At 61.8% G+C, this 23,612-nt stretch overlaps 2 protein-coding genes across 8 annotated transcripts in view; one reads left to right on the top strand and one right to left on the bottom strand.

Annotated features, from left to right (window-relative positions):
* Nucleotides 1-4,777: 4,777 nt before the first annotated feature.
* CSRNP1 (cysteine and serine rich nuclear protein 1) lies at nt 4,778-17,761 on the top strand. Of its 4 annotated transcripts, none has more exons than XM_039237180.1 (5): nt 4,778-4,848; nt 12,155-12,408; nt 14,531-14,790; nt 15,209-15,523; nt 15,604-17,761. In XM_039237180.1, exons 1-5 carry the CDS (start codon nt 4,838-4,840, stop codon nt 16,576-16,578), a joined length of 1,815 nt encoding a protein of 604 aa, XP_039093111.1. In that variant the 5' UTR covers nt 4,778-4,837; the 3' UTR covers nt 16,579-17,761. The 4 variants fall into 4 exon arrangements, with proteins under 4 accessions (XP_039093111.1, XP_039093114.1, XP_039093112.1 ...); XM_039237183.1 differs by lacking the exon at nt 4,778-4,848 and adding an exon at nt 5,907-6,032; XM_039237181.1 differs by lacking the exon at nt 4,778-4,848 and adding an exon at nt 7,033-7,513.
* Nucleotides 17,762-19,778: 2,017 nt separating this feature from the next.
* The window catches only part of TTC21A (tetratricopeptide repeat domain 21A), a 31,573-nt gene continuing 27,739 nt past the window's right edge, over nt 19,779-23,612 (bottom strand). For 3 of the 4 annotated variants that reach the window (XM_039237177.1, XM_039237175.1, XM_039237178.1), the window contains exons 22-29: nt 23,466-23,547; nt 22,478-22,628; nt 22,120-22,281; nt 21,767-21,947; nt 21,435-21,659; nt 20,976-21,096; nt 20,813-20,880; nt 19,779-20,704 (exon numbers count right to left, since the gene is read on the bottom strand). In XM_039237177.1, coding sequence (XP_039093108.1) covers nt 20,627-20,704; nt 20,813-20,880; nt 20,976-21,096; nt 21,435-21,659; nt 21,767-21,947; nt 22,120-22,281; nt 22,478-22,628; nt 23,466-23,547 — 1,068 coding nt within the window. In that variant the 3' untranslated portion in view covers nt 19,779-20,626. The remainder of the gene's footprint in view (nt 20,705-20,812; nt 20,881-20,975; nt 21,097-21,434; nt 21,660-21,766; nt 21,948-22,119; nt 22,282-22,477; nt 22,629-23,465; nt 23,548-23,612) is intronic. The other variant, XM_039237176.1, reaches the window with a different exon arrangement.

Raw genomic sequence — 23,612 nt, forward strand, 5'->3', positions numbered from 1 at the left:
CTAATGTAAATACTTAAGAAATCTGACTTCATAAAAATTGTAGACTTCTGTGTGGTAAAACATACCATGATCCAAGGCAGAAACAAAGCAGGAATGAGTACATCCTGACAGGCAGAAGGACTCACCTCCCAACCCTCAAAGACTTAGCCCTATGTGAAATATGCAACGAATATAAACCCGCAGGTTAGAGAGAAACACAAGGGGCTTACAGAAGTCCAACCTCACTCATAACTAGAGGAATGCTAATTAACACAGTGAGGCATCTTCTTTGTTCCCCCTATCAGATTGGCAGAGATCAGTAAGTCTGCTCACACCCCGTGCCCGAGCGGGTGTTGGGAAACACGCTCCCTCAGATACCCTTGAGAGGGGAATTGGGGCGACTTTGGAGGAGGGTGATTTGGCAATAGCTGTCGAAATCCTTTGACCCAGAATTCAAGGCTCAGATTTTTTCCCCAAATGGTTTCCATATTTATTTATTTATTTTAAGAGAGAGCATGAGCCGGGGAGGAGCAGAGAGAGAATCCCAAGCAGGCTCCGCGTGGAGCCCTACATGGGGCCCCATCCCACCAACCAGGAGATGGAGACTCTAGTGGAAATCAAGAGCCAGTAACCCAACCGACAGAGCCACCCCTGCGCCCCTCAACCGCTCAGGTTTTTAATCCACAGATTTCCATTCAGAAGCCTTCCAGTTTGGACAAACAAGTGGTCAAGACCTGACGTGCACACAGTCCCCTTTCCTGGGTTTTGCTTCCCACGGCCTTAGTGCAGTGAGTCCCAAACCCACTTTGCACACTGGGGTCCGCTGGAGGGCCAGCGTTCCTGACCTAGCGGGTCTGGGGAGAACCCAGGAATCTGCATTTCTATCAAGTTTTGGGTGCTGCTGCTGCTGCTGGTCTGGGAGCCACCACCGGGGGGGGGGGGGGGGGGGGGGGGGGGGGGAGGAGAGGCCAGGTGGAGAGGAGCTGCACTCCCCAACCCAGGACTGGGGAGAGGAGGGTGTGGAGGAGTGGGCTGCCAGAGAGGGACGTTTGAGTTGCCTAAGGACACAGGACCTTAGTCCTTGTTCCCCGGTCGCAAAGCCTTCTCCCGTACTCCGCCCCAACTCAGCCATTCCCCATAAACCCATAGGCTTGGGTAAGGAGCATACTATCTCTGAGCAGGCAACAAGGATTGTCAATCGGAGAGCCAGGCCACCCTGGACGGGGGAAGGCACCCACGCTCCTCAGACAAGCCTGGAGGTGCTGGGGTTGGGTGGCCCGCTGGAGAGTTCCCACCTGAGGGAGGTAGAAGTTCTCCTGGGGACTCAGCTGCTTTGATCTGATTTTGAAAAATAACGTCTTTCCAAAATATGGTGCTGGGAAAACTGGATATTCACATGCAAAAGGGTGAAGGTAGAGTCTGACCTCACACCATATATAAAAACTAACTCTAAATGGATCAAAGCCCTAAACACAAGACCAAAAAGTACAAGACTCTTAGATGCCAAATGACATGAAGCTCCTTGCACCTGAGAATCACGGTAGAATAAAACCCCTACCCGTCTAAGAAATGTAAACAGTTGAACCTGACCTGTGAGCCCCAGGGATCCCTCACTGTCAGGAGGCAGACTCGTTTCCCGGTGGAAGGCTGAAAACGAGGGCGTCCTTTTCACAATCGTTGCACTCTGAGTGCCATTCTCTCCTCCCGCCCCGCTTTTATCCCGGTAAAATGGTGACGTGAACAAACCTGAAGTGTAGAACCTGAGTTGTTACATATGTATGCACTGTCGAACCACTGCCCAGGTCAGCATACAGAACATCTCCAGCGTCCTAGAAGGCTCTCTCTCTCTCTCTCTCTCTCTCTTTTTTTAATGTTTCTATTTATTTCTGAGAGAGAAAGAGAGACAGCATGAGTGGGGATGGGTCAGAGAGAGAGGGAGACACAGAATCTAAAGCAGGCTCCAGGCTCTGAGCTAGCTGTCAGCACAGAGCCAGACGCGGGGCTCGAACCGACGAACCGTGAGGTCATGACCTGAACCGAAGTTGGCCGCTTAACCGAGTAAGCCACCCAGGCGCCCCACTCTCTCTTTTTTTCAAAGTTTATTTATTTGAGAGAGAGAGCGTGGGTGTGCACACGCATGCACCTGTGCGTGCACGTGGGGGAGGGGCAGAGAGAGAGAGAGAGAGAGGGAGAAACAGAATCCCGAGCAGGCTCTGCGCTGTCAGCACAGAGTCCGACATGGGGCTTGAACCCATGAACTGTGAGATCATGACCCGAGCCGAAGTCGACGCTTCACCGACTGAGCCCCCGGCGCCTGCAGAAGCGTCTCTGCTGGCCCTTCCCCGTCATTACCCTACCCCTGTGTAGTTCTGCTGTTTAAACTTCAAATAAATGAATGGTATCACAGTTATTGCTCTTTAGTCCTTGGCTTCTTTTAGTCAATACAATATTTGAAAGATCCACCCTGTCATCGCCTAGGGCGAGCATTTGTTCTTTTTCGTTGCTGCGTAACATTCCACTGCAAGAGAAATCACAAACTGTTTGCATTCATCCACTAGACATCTGGGTTGTTTCCAGTTCTAGGCTGTCAGGAGTAAAGCTGCTCTCCGAGTTTTGTGAGTGTCTTCTGGTGGACATGAGCACTTTGTTTCCCTCGGGGGTATACGCCGAGAGAAGGAATTGGAGCGCCCTAGAGCTTACCTACGCCCAGCTGTACCAGTGCTGCCACGTTGTTTTCCAAAGTGATGGCATAAATTCACCCTCCCCCCCAAAGTGCATGACAGATCCGCGTAATTCACGACAGATCTTGGCGTTATTCTTTTCTAATTTTTCTGATGGGATCCTTCCTTTTTAACTTTGGAAAACAGTTATTTAAAGCTAGTAATAATTTTTAAATTTACCTAAAATGGGTGGTCCAGGGATGCTCGAAGTTTGAGAACGTTTTTGGACTCTTGCTGAGGATTCAGAAACTCCCTGAAGACGTGCGGGTGTGTTTCTGCCTGTGTGTGTGCCACAGTCTCAGACGGATGCTGCTCCGGACCCCGCCCTCCTCGCCTTGGAACAGACCTTAGACTTCCCCACGAACAGGAAGAGCTTAGTTGGGATCCCAGAGGGAGAGGTTTCCCATCACCAACAACATCTGGGGAACATCTGGCCAACCCAGCCCAGGGCAGGGAGACACTTAGCTGGAGAAAACACATCACTTATTGGATTACTTTTGGCCTCCTATATTTTCTCTTATATTTCTCCTACATTTCTCTCCTTCCTCTCCTGCCCCCCTGATCCCATCACCCATTGGGCTCCCTGCCCTGGTCTCTGGCCCTTCTGGTTTCCGCAGTACACAGCCCAGCAGGATGCAGGCCTGGCAGCCTGAGGGACCCCCATTAACTCCAGCGTTCAACCCCGGAGCATCTTCTAGAAAGTCAGCTCAAGGAATATTGAAGCTGGGCGGTTCTCTGCTCCAATGTCTCCATTTTACAAGTTGGAAGACTGAAGTTAAGGGGGGGGGGTGGGAAGGGAGGGAGAGAGAGAGAGAGAGAGAGAGAGAGAGAGAAAGAGAAAGAGGAAGAGGAAGAGGGAGAGAGCACTAGAACTCCACTCCACTGTAGGTCATAGAAACCCCCTTTTCTCCTGGGGACCCGACCAGAGGATTAGAGGCAGGGAGGGGGCGGTAGTGGGAGAAAGGATTCTTTGGAACGAGAATGGTCTGCAGCCGGCAGCCCCGGGGAGGGCAGGCCTGCGTGTCTGAGGGGTGGTGGTGGGTAGGCGGCCACCTGCCGTCATCCCCTAAGGGCTGAGTCACCTCTAGGTGACACCCAGCTCCACAGCCTCTACACTCCCTCCTGAGCCGCCTCGGCCACACCCATGGCTTCCTTATACGGCTGCCGACCCTTCCAGCTCCACATCCAGCACTTTCCTAGAGCCCCGTGCGCACATTTACTGGGTAAACTTAACTTATTCAACCGGTTCCTGCTGAGCACCCGAGAGTCAGACACCGCCCCGCCCTCCCTCTGCTCCCAGACACCCCACAGGGAAGCTGCACGACCGAGTGCAAGGTAAGTGCAGGCTCGAGAGGAGCATCTTTCCGAGTCCCAATCCGGATGAGGAGGGCACAGACCAAAAACTGACCACCGGCACGCAGGGCTGGAGTGACTGTCAAGAGTGTGGGCGGGAGTGCAGAGAGGAGGCCGGGAGAACCTTGTGAGACGCGGAACAGGGTGCCTCGTGTGCGACTTACAGCTACACGCGTCCGAATCAACATTGCATGTCCAGTGTGTGAAAAGGCGTGTACACAGAGAGGCTGACACGGAGGGCCGGGAAGGGGGTGGGGGCGGGAGGGAGAGAGGCAGGGCTGCAAAGGTGGGCAAGGCCCAGGCTATTTGGGCTTTGTAGGCCCCGCAGAGGTGAGGCTTCATCTTGAGGCCACCGGGGAGCCACCGGAAGCGTGGCCTCAGCTGTCCAGACACCAAGGCTCAGGCCCCCGGGAGCACACACTCCCTGCATACAGGAAGGGCAAGGGCTGCACCTTCCTCCAACCTGCTTTCCTCCTATTTTTCTTGCCTGGAAAGGTCAAGGGCAGGCGGACTCCTCTGGCCGGCTCTCCATAGGCACCTGTGGCTCCAGCGGGACCCTCACCATCTCCACCCCAGAGCCATCCAGGCAGGGGAGGTCACTCCCACCCCCCACCTGGAGGAAGGTAGAAAGGAATCCCGAGGGCTGGGCTAGTCTGAGACAGCATTCATCTAGGACAGTCGGAGAAGAACCCAGAATGCAGCGGGAGCGGGACTGGAAGGGGGGAGGGTCAAGCTCCCACGAAGGCTCCCTGGAGGAGGCAGTGCACGCCGAGACCTTAAAGGCGATGAGATTCCGGTAAGCGGCGAGAAGGCAGGGGCCTTCCAGGCGGGAGGCCCGGCCTGGGGCAAAGCTGTGAAGGCAGAGCCGCGCACCGGGCCCGGGTGGTGGGTCAGCGTTGGTCTGAGGCTGGGAGGAAGGGCAGAGGTGGCGTCCGGGCCAGGACTTGCTCGGGGGCGCGCACACCCCTCCCCGGTGCCGTAACACAGGGGGGCTGGAGGCCTCGGCGGGGGCAGAGAAGGCGGCGGGCCAGGCCAAGTGGCCAGGGTCTGGCGCAGAAGGAAGTCTTTTTTTTAGGGGGGTGCGTCCGGGAACCCCCAGCTCAGTGCTAGTGCAGGGTCTCCGGCCCTAGGGCAGGGGTGAAGGTCACGCCCACGGAGTACCTCCTCCCAGCCTCCTTGCCCCCTCCCCCTCCCCGCCTGGGTTCATCTCCAGTCACAGTTTACTCTTCGGGCGCATCTGGGGGTGGGAGGTAAGGAGGGCGCTGAGGAAGGGCTTTTGGATTGGACGACAGCAACTGCCCCAGGCGGGGTTGGGGGCAAAGCCTGGAGGCGGCCTCGGCTCCGCCACCGTCGCCGGGTGGCCTCCCAGACGCTCCGCTCTGCTCCGGGCCTCAGTCTACCCATCCGCCAACGGGGGCAGCGTGGCGACGTGAGGATCTCTGCGGCCCGGCTCTGCCGGCTGGGAGCGTCGACGACTTGGAGAAACTGCGGGAGGGGGAGCGGGCGAGGTCGGCGGAGGCCCGAGGGCGACGGGCGGTCGCGGCGCCCGCGCGGGGTCAGAGTCCGCAGGGAGGCCCGGCGGCCGCCGCTCCGGCTCCCGGCGGGGGGCGCGGGGGAAGGCGGTGTCTCCGGGGCGGGGCTCCAGGCGGGTGGGGGTGGGGAGGCCTGGCGGGGGCGTGGCTCGGGCGGGGAGGCGGGGGCGGGGCCTCCGGGGCGGGGCTGCGGGCGGGGGCGGGGCGGAGGCCGGGCGTGCGTCAGCGCGGCGAGCCCCGGAGTTTTCCACCGACGCGGAGGGCGGAGCGGCGGGCGGGGCCGCGCGCAGCCAGTCTCCCGCCGCCGCCGCCGCCGCCGGACGCTCAGAGCGAGGGGCGGCTGGGCCGACGGCTGCCCGGCGGAGCGCGCGCGGGGTCGCGACACGGGGGCCGTCCCCGGCCGGGACGCGGGTCGCATCGGTGCCCTTGGCGAGCGTCCGGGTCGCAGGTGAGTACCGAGAAGCTGCGGGCCCGGCTGTCCGGGACCTTGGGGAGGGGGCGTCTTGCGCGGGGGGCTGCGCCCCTCCGGTCCCTGGCCGCTTGTCCCCCGCCTCCCTGAGCGGCCACCGGGGCGGGGGGCTGGTGGGACGGCCGGGCCCGGCCCCTGACTGCGTGCCTGGCCGGCGTCCGGGGAGAGGAGGCGGGGAGGCGAGAGTGGCAGGTTTTCCGCTCCCCTCCCCCGCGCCACCAAGGGTACCCCGAGAAGTCGCGGCGCCCCGAGCTCAGCGCGGGTGGCGGTCGAGCCCGGGTCGGCGCGGGTGGCTAGGTGACGGGGTGCGCGCGTCCACGGGAGAGTTTCCTTTTGACCCAGTTGCCTGAGAACTTTTCAGAAGTTCCTCGCGTGGCCGGAGCAGGTGACATTTGTCGCCTTCCTCCTCGGGCTCCCCCCGGGGGCGGGCGCCGGGGCTGCGGCGCGTGCCGTGCGCGGCGCCCCCGGCCAGCGGGGGTCAGGGAGGGAGGGGAGGGGAGAGCCGGGAGTGCGGCTCCGTGAGTCATGGACCCCGCGGGGAGGGAGGGCGGAGGCGGGAGGGGTTGTGTCGTGCGCTCACCTGTTTGTCAGTCACCGTCACACGCGGAGGCCACCGCCGTGAGTCACGGGCGCAGCCCCGCCGGACACCCGCGGGCACACGTAGGCGCTCTCCCACGCACTTCTCGGCTCCCCAGCACGCACTTCCTCCGGGTCCTCAGTTTCCCTCCCCGGGGGCCCTCCCGCAGGCACGCACCCTTGGGTGCCCTCGCCACAGCAGCCGGCGCACACTTAGTCACTCCTGCTCCCTGGCACAGCCACACGCGTGGCCCACACTCCCGACGCCGGAGGAGCCCGCCCCGGCTCCGCGGCCCACCCCACGCCTCCACTCCCGGGTCTCACAGCCCTGGGGACCGGGCCCCCGCCGCTCGCCCCCAGACCCCTGGCACCACAGCCCGAGGCCGCCTCCGCGCCCGCAGGTTTCCAAGCCCGCGCCCGTTTCTCCCGTGCCCGCCCCGTGCCGTCCTCTCTCACCTAGCCCGGGCACCGGCCCAGCTGTCACACCCCCTCCCGTCCCGGACGGAGCCATCTTTTTAAAATGCAAATCTGGCTTTGTCGACTCCCTACTTCACCCCTGCTGCGGCTTCCTGTGCCCTCGGGCCAAAGCCTGCCCCGCGGCCCCGGCTCCTGGGACCTGTGGCGGGTCGCCCCTCCCCCTCACCACTCCGGCCCTCCCGCACCCGCTGTGCGCCCCCCAGCTCCTCCTCGAGACTGTTTGCCCCCTCAGCTCCCCGCTCCTGCCCCGCACGCCTCCCACCTGCCCTCCCAGCGCTCACCACCGTGTTGTAACTACACGCGCCTTGCCACTAGACTCCAAAGCTGAAGAGTGCAGCTAGCGTAGGCCTTGCTGTCCCTGTACGCCCAAGTGCCCCGCACAGCCGTGGCCTCCTGTGGGAGCTCAGGTATGTGCTGAATGAATGAATGAATGAGTGAATGAGTGAGGGGAGGCCCTGCTCAGGTGGGGGAAGAAGTTGCTGTCAGGTGCAGTTTCCCTTCTGCAGGAGCAGCTGCCTTCTGTGGCCAGCAAACATTTGGCACCTACCCGGTGCCAGGCCCTGGAGGCCGAGGCTGAGGAACGGGTGCCCTCCCCCCGGGATCACTTTCAGACGGATGGGGGAGGGGTGTGCTAGGGCTTCCTGTCCACATTGTCTGTGCCGCCCAGGTAGCTGTTCTGGCCAGGCCCGGTGAGGGGGTGCGGGCCTCCAGGGTGCCTTCTGAGAGTCTGGGGCCGTGTGCCCCCAGGAGTTGGGGGGTTCTGGCCTGGCCAAGGCCTGGGGCTCTGAGAGTAAAGGACACATGCTTCAGATTCCCAGAGGAGGATGGGGCCAGCCCAAGGTGCCCTCTCCCCAGGACCAGCTGTGCACGGGGACTGCTGAGGGGCACAGACGAGTTGCTGTGACTTCCCAGAGGCCCTGAGCCACCCCCCTGACCCCCAGCGAGCCTTTGTTGGCCTGCTGCCCAGGCTGAGGTGGCCTTCCCTGGACTCACCCCGGGTGGCCTGAATGTGTAGGTAGTTGTGGGTAGTAGAGTGGGGAAATGTCACCCCCTTCGTCCGGGCTGTCAGCTCCTGTGGGTGGTGACGGGAGGGTGGCCTGACTCTCGGGGCCCAGGCAGATCCCGGAAGGAGCCTGGCTCTCTTTGAGTCCGGGCCTGTCCCGGGGGCTCCTCGGGGGTGTGGTCCGTCTGTGTGAGTCAGCTCCTGGGAATCGCTGCTCCCTCCTCCGGGACCCGAGGACGGGGGCTGTGTGCACCCTGGGAACAGTGCCATGGTTGGGATCCTGATTCCTGGGTAGCTGCTGAGGGCCCCTCCCCCTCCTCTGACTCACTGTCTGACACTTTTCTTGGACTCTTTCAGTATCTTTCATTCCTTTTTCTGACTTGGTCTGTCCTTGTCTCTGGCTGAGTCTTTTCGTCTCATCTCCTGCCTCTGCCTGTCTTCTGCCTCTGGATTCCCAGCGGGGACGGGGATGCACTGACAGCCGAGGGCTGTTCCCTGTCCCTCCTCCCCAGAGGAGCGTCAGGGAAGAGATCATCGGGGAAGAGATGGGGGCTTCGCGGGTCTGCAGATTCTGCAGGGGTGAGGGGCGGTTCACCACCGGACCGGGCAGCGTGGCGGGAGCTCACCTGTGTCCCTGTCTGTCTGCAGCCTCAGAGCGTCCAAACCCCTCACCCTGAGTTCCCATTCTGTAGGCAGGCCTGAGGCATAGCCCGGCTCTTGTGCTTCAGCCTGCTTCCTTGATATCTATTTGTTTGCTTCTGGGGAACAGGCGGCCTCCTGAGGTGCCTGTGTTGGCATCTGTCTGCAGCCCGCGGCGTCCTGAGGTGCCTGTGTTGGCATCTGTCTGCAGCCCGTGCTTCTTACTCCCTTCTGTGGCTCAGACCCTCTGGCACAGGCTGGGGAATGGGCATGCCATCGCCCCTCCCCCCCCCAGCAAACTGTGACAGGACCAGGAGGTCACATGGAGCAGTCACCCGGGTCCCAGAGGTCTGCCCCGCCAGTCTGTAGGTGCCTTCTCTATGCCAGGCTGGTCTAGGCTTGGGCACGGTAATGGCCAGGCGGGGAGGAGGGCGCCGCAGTGGGGCCTTACGGAGACCGTGACCGGAATACGGGAATCCCGGGGCCCGTGGGAGCCCAGCGAGGCGCGTAGTCAGGAGTGAGGAGTGGAGGTTTCAGGGAGGCCCTCTTGGAAATGACTATTAAAGGAGAGGGAGGCTGGGTTCCAGCCCGTGCAAAGGCCGGGAGGCGGGCAGGTCATGGCAATTAGAGGAACTGCAAGTTCAGCTGGAATAGAGTGAGGGGAGGGTGGAGAGGCAGCGGCGGGCCCACTTCAGCCCTCCGTGGAATTCTAGGCTGGATGCTAAGGGCCGGGTTCCCCCAGCACGGGGGTTGCAGGGAGCCCCGTGCCTTGGGAGGACCACTCTGGCTGAAGGGGGATGCCGGCAGCAGAGGCAAGCAGTGGGGACGAGGCACAACTTTTCAGGTTTATGCATAAAACGCATAAAGCATATGACTCCTGCATGCACAGTCAGGCGAATGTTTAGGTTCCGACATTCATGGGGCCACCAGCTAGGTCAACACAGAGCATTTCGAGAGGACCCGCCCTCTGCTGAAATTTCCCCTGTGACTGTCCCCAGTGCCCCCGCCCCCCAACCCCTATTCTGACTTGTAGCATCACTGATTGGGTTTGCCTTTCCTTGAACTTGGTTCCCATGTGTTCTCGTGTCTGGCTTCTTTCACTGCCCATGACATCACTGCGATTCACATGTGTGTATCGAGGAGCTCGTTTTTCTCACAGTGTAGAATGACATGTTCACTAAGCACTTACTGCTGTTCTAAGAACTTGACGTGCATTGATTCATGTAAACCTCCCAACCCTCTGAGGCTTTAAGGCAAAGGATTGGAGAGATGGAGAGCTTAAGGACCTTGGCTGAGGTCACGCCGCCCGGTGATAGCCAAGCCAGGGTTCCGATGCAGGTAGCCTGGTTCTGGAGCCAAGGCTCCCCCCCGCCTCCTGGGCCCCCCCCCCCCCCCCGCCGCCGACTGTGTCTGAGCCTCGCCTTGCGGCGGTCAGCGCCAGCGCGCTGGGGTGCACTCGCTGGCCCGGGTGCCTGGATGTGGCTGCAGGCGGAGGGAGGGAGGACTTGAGGATGGCTGCAGGTTTCTGGCTTGAGTAACTGGGTGGGTGGCAGTGCCGTTACTAAGATAGGGAACACAGGAAGAGGAACAGATGGCGGGGGGGGGTGGGGAACGGAGACAAGGGGTTCGCTTTGGGGCCTATGGAATTCTGTGCCTCTCAGGGACAGCCAGGCGGAGATAAAAGTGGGCATTTGGTTTTGGCGGGGGTGGGCCTTGGGCTGGGCATGTGATCGGGCACCGGGCACCGTGTAGGCAGCATCTGGAGTTTGGGGAAGGTCGGGGTCTCCCAGCGGGGCCAGCAGGGGCAGGCTGTGTGGGTGCTCCCTGCCTGTGTGTGTCCGGGGTGTTTACCTGGTCCTGAGTTCCCCCATCTCCTGGAGAGCCTGCAGGTCAGCCAGGAGCTGGGTTGTTTTTGTTTGTGGTTTTGTGTGGGGGGGTGCCAAGCCCGAGAAACTGGCCTCCGAGAAGCCCCCGGAAGCACCTGTGGTCCCCCCCCCCACGACGCAGTGTGGAAGGGTAGCAAGGAGGGGGGTCTCTGGCTTCTGATGCCTGCGGGGAGAGGCTGTCCCTGGGACGGATTTTATCCAGTAAGTCCGCCGACCGCGCACCCTCGAGGGCTGGGATCCAGACACTTTGTGGCAGGCTTGGCAAAGGGGACGGGGGCCTGTAGAAAGGCCACCTGAGTGGGGGAGATCGCCAGCCTTCTGGTTGGTTTTTCCTGTTCTCATTTCCTGTGATGGCAGTGGGGGAGGGGCTCCCCAGCTCCGGGGCCTCGGGGCCTCTGCTGTGTTGTTTCCCCTTCCTCCTGGTGACCTCCTGGGGCCCAGGCCTGAGCGCTGTGGGACACGGACAAGGTAGTTCAGTCCTTTGGGGATTCCCTTGGGTGGCTGAGGCATTCCGGGGAAGGAGCCCCAAGTCACTCCCCTTGCCTGAGGGCGCCAGGCGCTGAGAGCCCCAAAAGGGGAGGTCACAGTAAGCCGGGTGTCCTGAGGTGGCCCAGGTCCCCAGGCTGCACACAGCGGGGAGTGGAGCAGCGTCTTGACCGGGTCGGTTTCACCAAGAGTTGTGCTGTAGTCTTTTTTTTTGAGGGGATCAAAGATAATTTCCATAGGAAGTTGATTCAAACAAACAGGCTTCGATACTGGAGTCGAGGCACCCTGTAGATGGATTTTCAGACTCCGACGGGAGTTGTTCGGGGAACCAGAAGCCCAGCCAGGCCTGGAGGCAGGGGACTTCTGTGGGGCGGGGGTTTCTGAGGGAAAGTCTGAGCGGCTCTGTCACGGGGGAGGAGGGGCTTGGAAAGTCCTGGGCCAGTGTCAAAGCCAGCCTGTTTCCCGGAGTGCCCTGGTCATCCCGGCCCCAGGGAGAGGGGTACGTGTGCGCGCGGGGTGTGTGCAGGGCGGCGTGGGGGGCGTGCAGGGGGAGCCGGAGGAGGAGGAGGAGGAGGAGGAGGAAGAGCCAGCGCAGGGCCGGGAGGGCTGTGGCAGGCGGGCTCACACACACAAAGGCACACAGATGCGAGCCGTGTGAATCAGCCCGCCAGTGAGTCAGCCCCCAGGATTCCTGTCGGGGGCGAGCGAGGCTGGGCTCAGGTCTGCGGGCCCGTCTGTGGGTCCGGTGCCCGCATGCGTGTAGGTGGGTTGTGGGAGGCGGTGGGGAAGGTGCCGCCGGTGTCCCGAGGGCGTTTGGGCGGCGGGGCTGGGCGTCCGCAGGCGCCAGCAGGAGCGTCTGGCCGCGCCTGTGGAAGGGAGCCTCCTGCAGCCCCGGCCCCCGGGCCCCCTGCACCCAGGCTCGAGGGCGCGGCCTGGGACCCCTCGGAGGGGAAGGGGAGAGCGGAGCGGGGCCGGAGCGCCGCCGCCGGCCTCCCTCGGGCCCGGGGCTGAGAGCTTTCCCCCGTCCGTTCCAGGCCGTCTGTGCCCAAACCCCCGAGTGCCCCCGGCACCACCATGACCGGGCCGCTGAAGAGGAAGTTTGACCAGCTGGATGAGGACTCCTCCTCGCTCTGCTCCTCCTCCTCCTCCCTGTCGTCCTCGGGCCGCCATTCTCGCCCCTGCTCCCCGAGCTCTTCCGTCTCCCTGGCCTGGGACTCAGATGAGGAGGGCCCCTGGGATCAGATACCCCCGCCTGGCCGTGACTTCTGTGGCCCCCGGAGTTTCACCCGTGAGTGCCTCCCCTCTCCCCTGGGAACCGCCACACCCCTCCTTCCTTCCTGAAGATGAAGTTGGGAGGCCCTGACAAAGCCGTTCCGCCCCTGGAGGTCGTGGCCCCGTGGCTCCGGCTCCCCACCTTGTTCACTTCCTGTAACACAGTGTTATGAGGAATGCCCTCTGTCCAGAGGCACTTGGGCCCGGGTAGAGTCACCCTTGACCTCGGGGCTCCCTGCTTAGGAGTCGGGCGGGACGGGGCTCCTCAGAGCGGCCCCGGGGCCTCCCTCCTGTTCCAGTTTCGTTTCCCCGGCCGCACACCCTGTCCCACCTACTGCACCTCCGCGGCCTCACGCCCCGCACCCCTGCGCCGCGGGGCCTGTCGGGCCGGTCCCTCTCCTGTCCTGTCAAAACGCTCTCTGGCGTTGCCTGAACGCAGTGGAAAGGTTTTGTTCCCGCAGTTACTCTTCAAGTGGCTTCATTTTGATTTCAAACTACCAGGACAGCCCCAAAGCGGGGGTCCACCCCTTGTTCCCGTCACTCCTGCCCCCGGCCCCGGGGGGCTTTTAGACATATTTTCCTTTTTATTTTTTCAAATTGTTTTCAAATATTTGTATTTTTAGAGAGAGAGCAGGGGAAAGGGACAGAGGGGGGCAGAGAGAGAGAACCTCAAGCAGGCTCCATGCTCAGCGTGGAGCCTGACGCGGAACCCCGTCTCACGACTGTGAGATCATGACCTGAGCTGAAATCAAGAGTCAGACACTCAACCAGCTGAGCCCCCCAGGGACCCCTAGACATTTTTTTCCTAATTATCCCTGCCATGACATTTTAATACCCCAGATATGCTCGGTGTCTTTGTTTAGGTACTATATGTACATCTTTATGTTATGCCAGAAAAAGAGTATGATTTGCAGCACATGGACTCAAACAGTATGTTGACGGTTTCATAGTATAAAATCCAGTCTTGGAGTTTACTATAATGACTCTGTCAGGGGAGGAAAAACATGAGAGCCATTGTAGATGTTGGAGAACATTTGGAAAATGTTACGTCCCTTCTGGATAAGACCCTTGATAAGTGGGAATAAGTGGATGCTACCTTAAATGATTAAAAAATATGTGTCTCAACCCAAAAGCTGGCATTCTGATTAATGAGGAAATATTGGAAGCAGTCAGTCCAACTAAAGAAAAAGGTGAGGAGGCTGTCACCACTATTAGTTAACATCATTCAGTAAGTACTACCCAGGTAGTAGAGAGAATAAAGAATTCTATATATTGGATTGAGACAGACAAAATAATGTATTAAGTTGAAATACATGAAAATGCCAATATTCAACTGTTTTATGGTAATTGCCTATGGTTCAATGTAATAAAAAGGAACAGTATACCGATATGTGTACAGAAGATACCAAATACATAGCTTATGGATACGTATACAATCCATAATTTAGAAAGGTAATCCCAAATAATAGCCTGTCTAAGCATATCCTAAAATGCAGAAACTATAAAGGAAAAGATCAATATATTTTTAATTACATAGCCTCAGAAGTTATTTTGTAAAATGCCTTGAACAAAGATAAAAGACTAAAGGGGCGCCCAGGTGGCTCAGTCGGTCAAGACTCTGACCTCAGCTCAGGTCTTGATCTCACCGCCAGTGGGTTCGAGCCCCACATCAGGCTCTGTGCTGACAGCTCAGAGCCTGGAGCCTCTTCAGATTCTGTGTCTCCTTCTCCCTCTCTGCCCCTCCCCCCTCACGCTCTGTCTCTCTCCATCTCTCAAAAATGAGTAATCATTAAAATTTTTTTTAAATAAATAAAAAATAAAAGTAAAATATTTGCACAGATAGGTTAGATGATTAATATATCTAACGTCATATATAAAGAGCTCCTGCAAATCAATGATAAAAAACTATAGACTCTGACAAACGCTCTCACTTGGACTGGTGAGTAGCAGCAAGCCCGGGTTGGCCTAGGCGTGGCATTCGCATTTACCCGCTCTAACCCCAGCCAGGCGGGCTCCATTTCTTCATATCCGTTCAGACCCATTTCTTAGCGGTAGGAGATGAGAGGCGGGGTGTGAGCAGAGGCCATGCCGCGCCCCCCGGAGAGCTGACGCCCTGCCCCGCCCTCCCTGCCTTCCAGCCGCCTCCATCCTCAGGAGGGCTCCCCGGAAGCGCCCCGGCCGCGTCGCCTTCGACGGCATCACCGTCTTCTACTTCCCTCGCTGCCAGGGCTTCACCAGCGTGCCCAGCCGCGGCGGCTGCACCCTGGGCATGGGCCCTCGCCACAGCGCCTGCCGCCGCTTCTCCCTGGCCGAGTTTGCACAGGAGCAGGCGCGGGCGCGGCGCGAGAAGCTGCGCCTGCGCTTGAAGGAGGAGAAGCTGGAGGCCCTGCGGTGGAAGGTGGGAGACCGCTCCGCTCGGCGCCGGGCACCTGCGCCGCCTCTCGGGGCGGGGCCTCTCGGGGCGGGGCCTCTCGGGGCGGGGCCTCTCGGGGCGGGGCCTCTCGGGGCGGGGCCTCTCGGGGCGGGGCCTCTCGGGGCGGGGCCTCTCGGGGCGGGGCCTCTCGGGGCGGGGCCTCTCGGGGCGGGGCCTCTCGGGGCGGGGCCTCTCGGGGCGGGGCCTCTCGGGGCGGGGCCTCTCGGGGCGAGGCCTCGGGAACAGGAAATCTCGGCACAGGTCCCGAAGGCGGTGCTCGCTGTGGCGTCCGTGGTGCCCAACCCGGAGGCAGCACGTGGGGCGCGTTTGTCGCGAGACTGGTGGCTGTGGGGGCGAGGGCCCCTGCCTGGCTCTCACGGCCCTCCTCTCTCCGTGGGTACAGCTCACAGAGGCCGGGGTGCCCGAGACGGAGGCCAGCCTGCCGCTCACAGTGGACGCCATTGACGATGCCTCCGTGGAGGAGGACCTGGCCGCGGCCGTGGCGGGCGGCCGGCTGGAGGAGGTGACCTTCCTGCAGCCGTACCCGGCCCGGCGCCGGCGGGCTCTGCTGCGGGCCGCAGGCGTGCGGAGGATCGACCGCGAGGAGAAGCGGGAGCTGCAGGCGGTGCGCCAGTCCCGCGAGGACTGCGGCTGTCGCTGTGATCGCGTGTGTGACCCCGAGACCTGCAGCTGCAGTCTGGCGGGCATCAAGTGCCAGGTGTGGGCCGGGAGCGGGGCCTGAGCGCGGGCTGCTCTGGGGGCCGCGGGGCCCGGTCTCACGCTCTGCTCTCTCCGCAGATGGACCACACCGCCTTCCCCTGCGGCTGCTGCCGGGAGGGCTGTGAGAACCCCAAGGGCCGCGTGGAGTTTAACCAGGCGCGGGTGCAGACGCATTTCATCCACACGCTCACCCGCCTGCAGCTGGAGCAGGGCGCCGAGGGCCTGGGGGCGCTGCAGGCTCCCGCCCAGGGCGGCCCAGCCAGCCCCGGCGAGCAGGTGCCGGGCGCCGCCTTCCCGCTGGCCCAGCCGCCCCCCAGCAGCGAGCTGGGGGGCAACAGCTGTAGCAGTGACATGACCGACTCCTCCGCGGCTTCAGGCTCCAGCGAGGCCCCCGGCGGCCCCGCCCACCCAGCCCTGCCCGGCCCTGGCTTCCAGCCCGACGCGCATGATGACAGCCTGGCCCGGGTCCTGAGTCTCAGCGACTCGGACCTGGGAGGAGAGGAGGACGAGGACGGGGGCGTGGGGGCCCTCGACAACCTCAGCTGCTTCCACCCCGCTGACATCTTTGGCACTGGTGACCCGGGTGGCCCGGCCAGCTGGACCCACGGCTATGCGAGCTGCAGCCTCGCGCCGGGCATCCTGGATGAGAATGCCAACCTGGATGCCAGCTTCTTCCTCAACGGCGGCCTTGAGGGGCTGGGGGAAGGCAGCCTCCCTGGCACCTCGGGGCTGCCCAGCTCGGACGCGGGCCACAGCAGCTCCGTGGACCTCAGCTTGTCCTCCTGCGACTCCTTTGAGCTGCTCCAGGCCCTGCCAGACTACAGTCTGGGGCCTCATTACAGCTCCCGGAAGGTGTCCGACAGCCTGGATAACCTCGAGGCACCCTGCTTCCCCTTGCCCGCCTTTTCCCCCCCGGGGGACGCCGGCGCTTGCTTCCTGGAGTCCCTCATGGGCCTGCCTGACTCGGCCGCCGAGGCCCTGGCCCCCTTCGTCGACAGCCAGTTGCTTGAGGACACTGCCCCGGCATCGCTGTTGGAGGCGGTGCCCGTGTAAGGACCGGGCCACCTCCCCCTGGCCCCGAGAGCCCTGCTGCTGCTCTGTTGTGATTTGGGGGCTCCCTGAGGTCTGTAGGTAAGGGCCTCCCGTTGGCTGGCTCGCCCAGGTGGGCGCCCCTGAGTTTGCGCAACACTCTGGATTGATTTATTTATTTTTGTAAGTTTCTGTGCTGGAGCGGGGGGAGGCTCTCTCCCTTTTCCCCCACCCGGCCACCTCCTCCCCCCCCCTCCAAGCCCGCACAGCCTCGACTTCCACTTCCACGGTTCTCTGTGCCGGGAATAGGACACAGGACTCCCCTGGGGCTTTGCGGACCCCCTTCCCGTCTGGCGTGATGTTCCTTAGCCCACAGTCAGCAGGACAGGGCTGAAGTCAGCCCCTTCTTCCGGCTTCTCCTGCCGTCCTGAGCCGCAGACCCGTGGGGGGCTGCATTCTCTGGACTGTGAAGACTATAATTTATTTCCATAATTTATTTGGAGACTAGGAGGTGTAGGCTTCTCCCGTCTGAATGGCGGGCAGTGCTGGGGTGGGGGTGGGGCACGGACCCCTGTGAGTTCCTTTTGCCTTGTCGCGGATCCCTGCCCTACATGGGCGGTGGTATGAGCCAGGTGTGGCTTTGGGCACCACGGTCTGGTGTGGCAGCTGCCTGGCTCCGGGTGGCTGAGGACAGTGTCCAGGTAGGGGGCTGGGTGGGGCTGACCAACCGTGACCAAACCCTGCCCCACGCAGCGCCCTCTGTTTCCTGTCCTCTGCTTCATCTGCCTCCTCCCTAAAGGCCACAGCCTTTATTCTGGGCCCGTCGATGTAGAAGGGAAGCGGGAAGCCCAGAGAGGGCGAGGGGCTCGCTTCGGGGCCCATGGCCCACCCCTGACCGCTATGTCGGGGCCCCCAGGCGCTGCACGCCAGCCGGGCCACTGCCTGTGCCCTGGGGCCCTCTGGCTGGGGTGAGGGGTGGCCCCTCGTGGCTTTTGTGCCCTTTATTCGCTGATGTTGAGTTTTGCATCCTAATTTCTGTATCGTCCCTGAGTGTTACAACTTTATAATTTATTCATTCTCTCTCTGTCTGTGCCAAGAGCCCAGGCTGTGGGCCTTCTTGCCTCGGAGGCCTCGGCGGCCCACGTGCTCGTGGGAACACCTTGTACCTGAGCGAACAGGTACCAATAAAGAGGCTCTATTTTTAACAGTGGTGGTTTGCGTTTGTGGGACCTGGAGATACGCGGCTCTGCCCTCAGAGGTCGTGGGGAGGGAGGGGGAGGCCCGCCCCGAGGGCAGTGTGGACTCCGAGGCTCCGCCTGGGTAGGAGGGGAGTTCACCAACGGGGGAGCTGGGAAGCCAGCTGGGAGGTGGCCGGGCAGGGGGAGCAGTCTGGCCCTAACACGAACCCGCGTCTCCGCAGCAGGGCCGTCTCCGAGACAGGGCTCTCTGCCCCGGGCTTCGCCCACTTGGTCCCACGGAGCTGGAGCCTGGCGCGAGGGTGAAGCGCCCCCCGCTGTTTAAGGGCAGACGACAGTGGGATGTCGCTGGTAGAGGCCTCGTGTGGGGCCCTGGGGATCGCCGCGCAGGGCCCAACGTCCACCTCCCCCGTAGGGGTAATGGTTTCCTCAAGGGCCGAAGGGAGGGGGACAGACGAGGGGACCAGCTCTGACTCTGCCGTCGGGGCTGTGCCGGGCTCCCCTCACTTCGTCTGGGCGGCGTGCTGGGAAGAGCGCAGCCCCAGAGCACCAGGTTCACGTCGCAGCTCTTCTGCTACCTAGCAAGGTGACGTGTGCAAATCCCTTCCACCACCACTGTGCCGGGGTCCCCAGTGCTGTGCAAATACCGCCACCACTCGCCTCAGAAGCTTTTTCAGTTCACGTTGTTCACGTACACACAGCACGTAGGAGAGCGCCGGGAGCAAGCGGGGCGCGTGTGCATGTTTGGGGCCCCTTTCTGTTTTCGTATTTCTGCCTCCATGTCTGTTTATCCTCTCTCTCTCTCTCTCTCTGGTCAGTTCTGTCACTCTTTGGGTATCTGTCTCTTGCTTCAGGACATGCATGGGTGTGACCATGTGGCCAAATCGTCAGTGTGGCCTGTGGGGCGCAGCCATCCCGTAACCAGCTTAGCCAGGGACAGCCAGGACATTCAGGACCCTGCCTCCCCTCGCCCGGTCCCTGGGAGCCCTTTGTAGAGATTGTGTCAGCATGCGTGATTCAGAACCGGGGTCTCTCCCCGGGCTCTGAGGCCCAGCCCTGAGTGGCGGGGTCCAGGCGGCCCCCCGCAGCCCCCGTTCCCTGGCTGGCAGCCCCCACAGACTCCTACCCCATGGATACGGCCCAGGGCTGGACTGGACCCGCCCACTCCCCTCCAGGGCAACAGGATCACTTCCTGGCTTTAAAAAAATTTTTTTTAAATGTCATTTTATTTTGAGACAGAGACAGAGTGTGAGCAGGGGGAGGGGCAGAGAGAGCGAGACACAGAATCTGAAACAGGCTCCAGGCTCTGAGCTGTCAGCACAGAGCCCGACGCGGGGCTTGAACCCACGAACCGTGAGATCATGACCTGAACCAAAGTCCAACGCTTAGCCAGCTGAGCCACTGGCTTTTTTTAGATGACCCCCCCCAACCTTTTTTTAGATGAATGAAGACAACTTGAGTTTTACAGCAATAAAAATGTGATTAAGGTACAATCTATTACAGCATCCTTCTCTGTACAGACGAACCTGTCTGTCAACAACCCACCCAAGAAACCGGGTTGTAACGCAGTTGCTCGTAAAAGAGACAGGTTTCCCATAGGAAGGATGGGAAGTGACCTGGGGAAAGCGTTCCGGGTCACTGACTCAGGCCACAAGGCCGTGCACACCACCAGCTCTGCTGCCCCCAAGGACAACCGTGTGTCCTGCGAGGGTCACCTCCCAAACTGCGGTCCCTGGACAGCTTCCCGTGAAAGCTTTGCCATGGCTGCGTCCTACTCACACTAAGCACGTAGTTCAGTTTGCATCAGTGACATCAATATGCTTAAAAGTTAGAGCCATTCTGGGCAAGGCACTCACAAGTTCGCGAGTTCATCGTGCTAATTGTGCTCTAACAGAGAAGACTGACGTTCTAACACATAGTTATTACACGCTGTTTGCAGTCTACCATTGGCGGGGGCTGTAACATGGTTGGGGAACGCAGATCTAATCCCCTGCCACAGAGGAGCACGGACACCCAGAGACACCCTCCAGTCAGGGGTGCTTCCTCGGGGGCCACACTGGCCCGTTCTTACCATTATGAGAAACAAGAAGAGAGGAGTCTCGAGCTCCAGCAAAGGTGACCGCTGTCACCTTCCTGCCAGGTACAAGTAGTACAAGTTGCCTAACCAGGGGCCACTGCTCTTGTCCCCAGAGGTGGTAAGAGGGTTTCTGGAGGGCACATTCGTTGGTCAGTGTCTTTTACCAAATCTTAAGTGGGAGCTGCTTTTTTCTTGGGTATTCCCCTGTCCCAGGCGTGGGGGATCCAGTTTGTCCCAAGCCGGTGAGGACCAGCAGAGGTCGGCTGGAGACTCGGGGAGGAGACAGCGTATGGCCGAGGGCGCCAATGAGCCTCACAGCCTGCAGGGTGAGGGCCTCCGCTCTGGGACCTTCTGAGCCGCCCTCCTGTCTGTGCGCGGCCGGGAGGGCATGCGGGCAGCGCAGAAGGAATGAGCAGTCCCTCCTTGGGCTCAGGGACTCTGGGGACCAGACTAGAGGGGAGGCCCTGCGACATTAAAGTTGCTGCGGGGATTTTAAAAATATCACCTCTTTGTTCCCTCACAGAGTCTGGAATAAAAATGGGGCCCCACAGAAGGCGCCCGTGGGCCCAGCATAAGCTAGGCTGCTCCATACCCTCTTCCCTCTGAGCAAAATTGCTTCTTGTGCCTGAAACACAAAGCTTTGGGACGCCGTCCCACCAGATGAGCCGGGATCCGCAGAAGCCACACATGACACAGACGCGGGGAAGAATCCTCATTTTCCAAACCTCTTCTGCCTGGACCCGCTTCCCAAGCCCTGGGGAGCGTGTGGGGGCCCCGGCCCGGCTGCCACTGACCAGAGCTAGGGCCTCAGAGACCCTTGGGCCTTTTCCAAAATCTCTTCTCTGATTTGGGGGTAGTTCGGATGCTCTCTGAGGACCTGGGAACAGGGAGAAAGGGTGTGCGGAGCCAGGCAGGGGTGTGGCACCGGGCCAGGCACCCGCGCCCGCACCCCGCCCAGCGAGGCCTCAGCCCTTCTAACGCTCACGTTGTGACAGACTTCGATGGCCTCCACAAATCTCTTATCCTTCAGGTAGTTGAAAGCGAGCTTGAAGCCTGCGCAGGGGCAGAGGACACGCACTGGCACCCTGAGCCTCCGGCCCTGCCGCCCGGCCCCCCTCACCCAGCGTGCCCGGCTGGCGGGGCCTCACCGATGGCGGGGTTGGCCTGATGGCTGTACTTCCAGGCCAGCTCGTAATTGGCGGCCGCGTCTTTGTAGGACTGCTCCTTCTCCATGATGAAGCCCATGTACTCGTAGGCCCTGGCGCAGGACTGCACGGAGGACCCGATCCCAGCACGGGGCGGAGCCAGCGGCCGGTGGGGGGGGGGGGAGGCGGTGAGCGCGCCACGCCGACCTCACTGCCTCCCGCGGCGCCGCCCGCCTTTGCTGCGCGGGTCACGGCGCGCCCCCTCCAGGACGCCCCTGCGCTTGCCCGGCCCCTGTCCCCACAGCCCTCCGGCTCCGACCTGCGCGCCCTCGGACCTCACGGAACCTTCCCATCCGAACCCCGCTCTCCCGGCTCCCGACTCTGTGCGCCTCCTCTTGCCCGGCCCCTCGCGGCCCCTGTGCGCCCCTCCCGCGCGCCCCGACCCGGCGCCCCCCGCCCTGCCTTGTTGCACTGCACGCAGCGCCGCAGCAGCTCTGAGGCCAGGTCGAACTTGCTGCCCCGGCAGTAAATGTCGGCCAGCAGGAGCCAGCCCTTCTCCAGGTCCTCGGCCTCGTCCGGCGTCCAGGGCGCCTTGGCCAGACGCTTCAGCTGCGTGCGCGCCTTGGGGACCTGCTGCAGCAGCGCGTAGGCCTGCGCCATGGCCAGCAGGGCGGGGACGCTGTCCTTCTGCACCCGGGGGCGCGCGGCGGGCAGGGGGAGGCAGAGGCCGGCGTGGGCGCCTGGCCCCCAGCTCCCCTGCCCCCCCCCCGCCTCCCCCCCGCGCGCCGGCCCACCTCGGCCTGTGCCATCTCGACGAAGGTGCCCAGCGCCGCCTCCACGTTGGCCTTCTCCCGCGTGGCCAGCAGGCACAGGCTCCGCAGCAGCCGCAGCTGGGCCTGGGCCCGGGCCGAGGGCGCGCAGAAGTCCCGCAGCAGCTGCTCGGCGGTGCGCACCGCGTGCTGCTCCGGGGCCTTCCTGTCGGCCGAGCGGGCGTCGGACGCCGGCCCCCCAGGCCCCCCAGGCCCCCCAGGCCGCCCCAGGCCGCCGGCCGGGCCCTCACTCGGTCTCCCCCCACTACGCGGCTCTCCCGCCCTTCCCAGGGTCCTGCCTCCCCCGCTCCCCGCCTCGAGGCCAGCCGCGCCCCTACTTGCTCTCAGCCACCAGGGTCTTGAAAACCTCTCCGCCCACGACCTCGTTGTCTGGGTTCAGACAGATCTGCACCATGTAGTAGGTGGCTCTCTGGCCCCAAGTGCTGTCCTTGCGGGCCTTGTTCAGGAACCTCAGTGCTTCGTTGGGTTGCCCTATGTGCCTGCAGCGGAAAAGAGACACAGCAGGAACCAGAGAGGGAAACTGAGGCCCAGCAGGGGCAGGGACCCACAGGAGCCGCTCCGCAGAGCAGGGCCGGATCCCTGCTCTCCCGGCCTGGAAGTCCAGCAGAGCCCAGCTCGCCCCCTAGGAAGAGCCCCCTGCCCTTCACCGCGGGGCACCCCCTCGCCCCAGCTCACCAGCAGTACATGCCTCTGCAGTAGTTGAAACCAGGCTCCAAAGGAACATGGCTGGGCATCCTCTTGACCAATTCAAAGAAGGCAGGGGCATCGTCCAGTCTGCCACTCCTCCGTAGCAGATCGATGAGTTTATTCCATACCAAAAAATTATCTAAAATAAGAGAGAAGAAATCTCCAGACTCTGACGACCAATAGCTAAGTCTGGCTCAGTGCCGTGGCCCCGGCGTGAAGTGAGGGGACCGGGAGACCCTTTCTGGGCTGAGCAGGGCCATCCCAGCAGCTTGGACGTCTCCACCTGTCTCCAAAGTTGAGCAAATAATAATAATCATACTGAAAAGCAGTGCTGAGAGTGGCTCACACCGGCACAGCACCTGGCATTAGGTGCTTTACCTGTGCACACCTGTGCACACCTGTACACACCGAGGCACCTCGTTTTCCCATTTCACTGAGACAAAGTTTTCGGTCACAAGTCGCACAGCTGGTAGGCGGAAGACCATGAGTTAGACGCAGGCAGTCCGGCTCCAGGACCCAGGCTCCCGACAGCCTGTGGGGGCTCTAGGCGGACTTTAGCGGCTGTCGTCTGAGCCTCAGGTGTGGCCCTGTCCCCAGCAGGAGGGATGGTTTTATACAGCGAGTGGGAATGTAGCTACCTAACGGAGAATTCTAGCCCTTCCAGGGGGCTGTGACCTCAGAAGAGGGCGACGTCCAGTGCAGTGGCTGGGATGTGGGGACAGACAGGCTGTGCTGGGTCCAGCACCAAGCAGTGCCCTGCCCAAGACCGGGGACGGGCCCCGGGGGGGCCCTGGAAGTGCCCATCGGTGCTTTATCAGTTTCCTGTCTCTCTGGGAACAATCACAGAGGAAGGGGCTTCCTCTGCCCAGTCAGGAAGGAGGGGAGGGGCCCAGCCCTGGGGGGAGGGCGGCCCTTGCTGGGCGGGAAGTGCTGCAGGCCATCCCAGCGGGCAGTCCTGCCGCAGGTGGCTAGGTACCTGGCGCTTTCTCCAGGACTTGGTGGTAGAGAGTGATGGCGGCTTCGTGTTTCTGTTTTCGAAACATCAGGTCGGCCATCATCTGTCAGAAAACACGCAATGCTCCGGAGCTCCGGACAGTTGGCCTGGGTGTGGGGGTGGCCTGGG

This window comes from Hyaena hyaena, unplaced genomic scaffold (genome assembly GCF_003009895.1).
Source record: "Hyaena hyaena isolate Hyena2069 unplaced genomic scaffold, ASM300989v1 scaffold_121, whole genome shotgun sequence".
NCBI lineage: Eukaryota > Metazoa > Chordata > Mammalia > Carnivora > Hyaenidae > Hyaena > Hyaena hyaena.

Coding starts and splice junctions, on each gene's coding strand:
- CSRNP1 (XM_039237180.1), top strand. Junction 14,791..15,208: donor TGGAGGCCCTGCGGTGGAAG/GTGGGAGACCGC, acceptor CCGTGGGTACAG/CTCACAGAGGCCGGGGTGCC. Junction 15,524..15,603: donor TGGCGGGCATCAAGTGCCAG/GTGTGGGCCGGG, acceptor CTCTCTCCGCAG/ATGGACCACACCGCCTTCCC.